This window comes from Octopus bimaculoides, chromosome 9 (genome assembly GCF_046866305.1).
Source record: "Octopus bimaculoides isolate indiv1 chromosome 9, ASM4686630v1, whole genome shotgun sequence".
Classification (NCBI taxonomy): domain Eukaryota; kingdom Metazoa; phylum Mollusca; class Cephalopoda; order Octopoda; family Octopodidae; genus Octopus; species Octopus bimaculoides.
The window spans coordinates 78,099,567-78,104,566 of NC_142936.1; the positions used below are offsets into that span (position 1 = coordinate 78,099,567).

The 5,000-nt window shown below is 34.9% G+C and overlaps 1 protein-coding gene across 1 annotated transcript in view; it reads right to left on the reverse strand.

Moving 5' to 3' along the window:
• Nucleotides 1-163: 163 nt before the first annotated feature.
• The window catches only part of LOC106868260 (G protein-coupled receptor Mth), a 5,564-nt gene continuing 727 nt past the window's right edge, over nucleotides 164-5,000 (reverse strand). Inside the window, exon 1 of the mRNA XM_014913435.3 lies at nucleotides 164-5,000. This exon is cut by the window's right edge and continues 727 nt beyond it. Within this exon, the coding sequence (XP_014768921.1) occupies nucleotides 3,451-5,000 (1,550 nt within the window). The 3' untranslated portion in view covers nucleotides 164-3,450.

Below are 5,000 nucleotides of genomic sequence, written 5' to 3' on the forward strand. Positions count from 1 at the left end.
GATAACTTTTTTTTTTTTCTTAAATACATGTTTTACCTGTGAATTTAAGTGTATAAACTGGGAATATATACAACGAGTTTCTCTGCCCTAGGTTTACGGAAAACACTCGGCGAGAAATGGAAGAAAATTTGAAGAAAGAAGAAAAAGAACAACAACATAATAATAATAATAATAACAATAATAATAATAATAATCCTTTGTACTATAGGAACAAGGCCTCAAATTTGGTTGGAGGGGACTAGTCGGTTACATCGACCCCAGTGTTTCACTGGTACTTTACTTATTTTGTTGACCCCGAAAGGATGAAAGATAAAGTCGACCTCGGCGGAATTTGAACTCAGAACATAACGGCAGACGAAATACCGCTAAGCATTTTGCCCGGTGTGCTACGATTCTGCCAGCTCACCGCCTTCAATAATAACAATAATAATGATTTTATCTATTTGCCACAAGGACGAAGAAGGAGGGGGACTGACATAGAGTGCGGGGGTTTACATTTAATGAAATGATTAAAAGAAAGATACTTAATGACTAACATACATGAAATTCTTGAGTTTAGCGTGCAAAAAGTTTTATTAATGCTCACATCATGGATTTATTAACTTAGTATTAAACGCCATGGTTTTAATTAACATGTAATAGTAGAACTGGCATCATGTTTTAAATACGTAAGCAATGAGAAAAATAAAAAGAGAGAAACAATAGTGGCTTGTACACCAACGGTGTATGAAGAGTGCATAGTACTACCCGCCTCCCCTGCCCCCTGCCCCCTCCACTCACACAAAACACAAATGTACAACTACACACAAAATATACAGAAACTCTAAGAGAAACGGCCATGCATATGTTTTCAAGCACAGTTTATAAACATACATACATACATACATACATACATGGGTCTTTGTGATATGGAAAGATAACTCATCTGGCAAAGCAGCTTAGACTCCGCCACATGTCTAAATCCAAGAACTGAACTTTTCGGATCATGTCCACATGAGGCTAAATATTTGTTACGTTTTTGGTTTCCCCAAGATTACAGATAGGGCTTGCTTTCTATATTGCGTCCACGTGCAAGCTTTTTATCTCTCTATACTTTTTACTTATATTTCTTATATATTTTTGTATTTTCTTACGTATTTATAGAGATATTGTTTTATAGTTTTATTGCTCATATATTTTTTACACATATTTTTTTTGTATTCTATCTTTCACCCTGCATTTTTCCTGTGCGTATATAGACGTGTATATGGAATCTTTGTGCGCGCGTGTGGATGTATGCGTGTGTGTGGGCATGTGCGTATATAGACGTGTGTGTATGCGTGCATGCGAGTATGTGCGTATATAGATGTGTTTTACTCTTATTGCTTATTTTTTTACACTTTTTTCTGTATTTTGCCTTTAGCCCTGTTTTTTCTTGTGCATGTGCGTATATAGACGTGTGTATGAACAGTTTTTGTGCGCGTGCGTGCGTGTGTGTGTGCGAGCGTGTATGCGGGCATGTATATATTTTTTGGCGAATGTGTGGGTGAGCATGTGTGTGTTTCAAGTGAGGGGGGAAGAGTATATACATATAGGCACATGTACATGTGTGTGCGGGCGCTCATGTGTAGGTATGGACATACGCGCTTACGCGATTACTATGAGCATCTTTATTCCTTTACCTTTACTCCCTCCCCTAACTTAGCAGTCATTCTAATAGCCCTTTTATCTTAATAACGGTCAACCACAAAGTAATTCCCTTTGTTTAACGGTCATTTTCAGAGCATTTTTTTCGATGGTCCGATAACTGAAGAGATGCCGTCGAGGGCGTCCGCCTCGACATCCGAAACTCGGAGTTTTATCATGGCTACCGAATAATTGTCGCATATTATATTTACAGATATATATGTATATATATATATGCTGATGTTTGGAACAACGTGAAGAAGAATGACGAAAGCACGAGGGGAAAGGAACACATGTTGCGGCAAGCGGAGTCGTCTCGGCAATGGACAGCCTGGCCGGTCCAGGTGTTCCGGGTAATATCCTATGTATATTGTGAAAAAGTATCATTTTGGCTTTAATTTTTGTCTGGAAGACTTCGGTTGGTTAACGAACGAAAGCGCTGATTAAAGAATTCTAACTCGTTCCAAAATTCCGACAGCCTCTTTTTCTCAATATACAATATCTGTACACCAATTTAAACACTGTATACATACATACATACACACATACATACATACATACATACACAGACTTATACATATAAATAATTATATACACGTAAATACCTCTGTGTGCGCGTGTCGAAGTATGTATATGTATGTGTAAATATTTTTTTATATATGTATGTATATATATATATATATATATATATATATATATATATATATATATATATATATATATCATAAATATATAGGGATTGACAGTAACCTGCTTCTCCAACATACTGAGAATTCAGAAATAGCAGTCAAAGAACTACTGATTTCAAAACTACAAATTATTACTCCAGATTGATAGCGATATTTTTGTCAATCCCTATATATTTATGATTATAAATGTTTTTTTACCGAAAAGGTTTTTTCATACTGAGCTACCCGGCAAAATTGTTAATTATTAATTTTATTACTAATTGACGATTCCCTGCCCTGCATATCTATCTATCTATCTATATATATATATATATAATTATATGTCTATATGTATATCGTATATATATATATGTGTGTGTGTGTGTGTTTATATGCATACTTACATACATGCATGCATACATATATATATATAAATAAATATATGTATATATATATATATATATATGTATATATATATATATATATCACATCACACCACACCAATACCCTCGCATCACACCACGCACACACTACAACTGACCAACCACTTTCTCCCTTTCTCCCTTCCCCATTTTCACACTACACACGCAAACATACACTCACCCACACATATATACATTGCTGGTCAAAAGTCACCGGACAGTAAATCGCAAGCATTTAATTCCGAGATTCATTTATGCTTAATTTCTGAATGAATTTAATAAAAGCATCTAAATGTGAAACGTCATGAAAATTGTTGAAACCGAAGTCCATCTCTGTTGACACATTTTCCCATTCGAGTGAATACAGTATTACAGATAATATTTATGGAATTTCGATTTACTGTCGGTTGACTTTCGGTCAACATATTACTCTCTCTCTCTCACACACACACACACACACACACACACACACACACACACACACACACACACACACACACACACACACACACACACACGCATATATATATATATATGTACATATATATATATATATATAAATGTATCAGTTTATATGTATGATACTTTTGTGCGTATATTTTGGTTTATTCAAACAAACTTTGTAACAATAACTTTAATAGAATACTTTGTATTCCGTAAACTGATTGCTTACATGTCTGTTTATATATTTTACATTAACTTGCAGATGCAGTTACAGATCTGATTTTTTCTTTGGCCAGATTAGCTACAGTTTCCGTGCAAAGAAAGCAGCATGCAACCCATAATCCGAAAGTTGCATTTAAAAGCACGTAGAGTGTCCGAAGAAATTGTACATCTGATGTGATTGAAATGTAACCAAAAATCCACATAGCTCCAGTGAGGCAACATAATTTCACGTTTATAATGATTGTGAACATAGTTTGCTTTTTAGGCTGTGCCTTCATGACAGATCGAGCTCTACAAATTTCGGAAGCCGTGCGTATATAAACAATTATATTGATGACAATTATCACTGCCATCGGAATGTCGAAAAAGATTAAAATACTCAGTGGCGTACTCATCCAGCAAAAAGTACCTCGCCCGTATTGAGGTGCGAACTTAGATGTCGGATCGTACCTGTCCAGTAATAATGCAGGCATTATGATGAGTAAAGGTGTAAACCAAGCGTAAAGAGAGCATAGCAAAAATGTCCTATTCTTGTTCAAGAGCATTACATGATGAGCAGTTCTGTGGCAAATTGATATATAAACACTAATACTTATGACATTCATCCAGAAAAAGGATGCCAAAAAGGAATATTGTATACATACAGCAACCCAATAACAGAAACCTGGAAATTCTCCAATTAGTAATACAATAAGGAAACATATATCTGCGATAAATAGTGACAATGCAAATGAAGCGTTAATTCGACCCGATAAATTTCGGAGTGGCGGCAAAACAAGGTACATGATGAAGTACACAGCTAAAGCTATAACGGATATCATAGTTCCAGTCAATGATATATAGAATTCAGATTTCGTAAGAATGATAGTTCCTCCATATCCAGGACTATCTAACACGCGTTCTTGGCAAATATAAACACGACTGTTATTTATAATATAGAAATCCTGACTGTGAAAACTTTCAGTAGCGTTGTGGAAAAGGGTTTGGTTTTCTAAAAGAAAATACTCGGTAGAATTTAGTTCGATTAATGTTGTACAGTTTAGACGATCGTTTCTGGTAATGCGATTAGCATCGTACGACTTACGGCACTTACCTAAATAATGATCAAAAACAGAATTTTCAGGACAAAGTTTACCACTTTTTCCCATATTTGTATCCCAAAAGTTTTCGTCATTAAAGTCGATAAGTATCCTGAATGATATAGTAAATTTGTAGCCTGTAGGATGATGTTTACTTCGAATGGTTGGTATTGTATATATAGTAGAAGAATTGCAGCACAGGTTTTCATAAAATAGATCACGAGAACTTTCATTTAAAGCATTTTCCTTATTATTATTGCAACAGCAATCAATAGTTTTCGGACAACGACTGTTATGAAAAGGAAAAGGTGGATGTCTAAATGACCACTCACATTTACTTGAATCAAATGTGATATTCGGATATTTGATATAATTTAAACACTCCACGCTGTTTATTTTCAAATTCCAGAATATAAAATCATCCTCGTTATTGCATAAAGCGCAGTATTTATTTCGATAGACTTTCCCTGTTTTACGACTGGTTACATAAACATTAAATA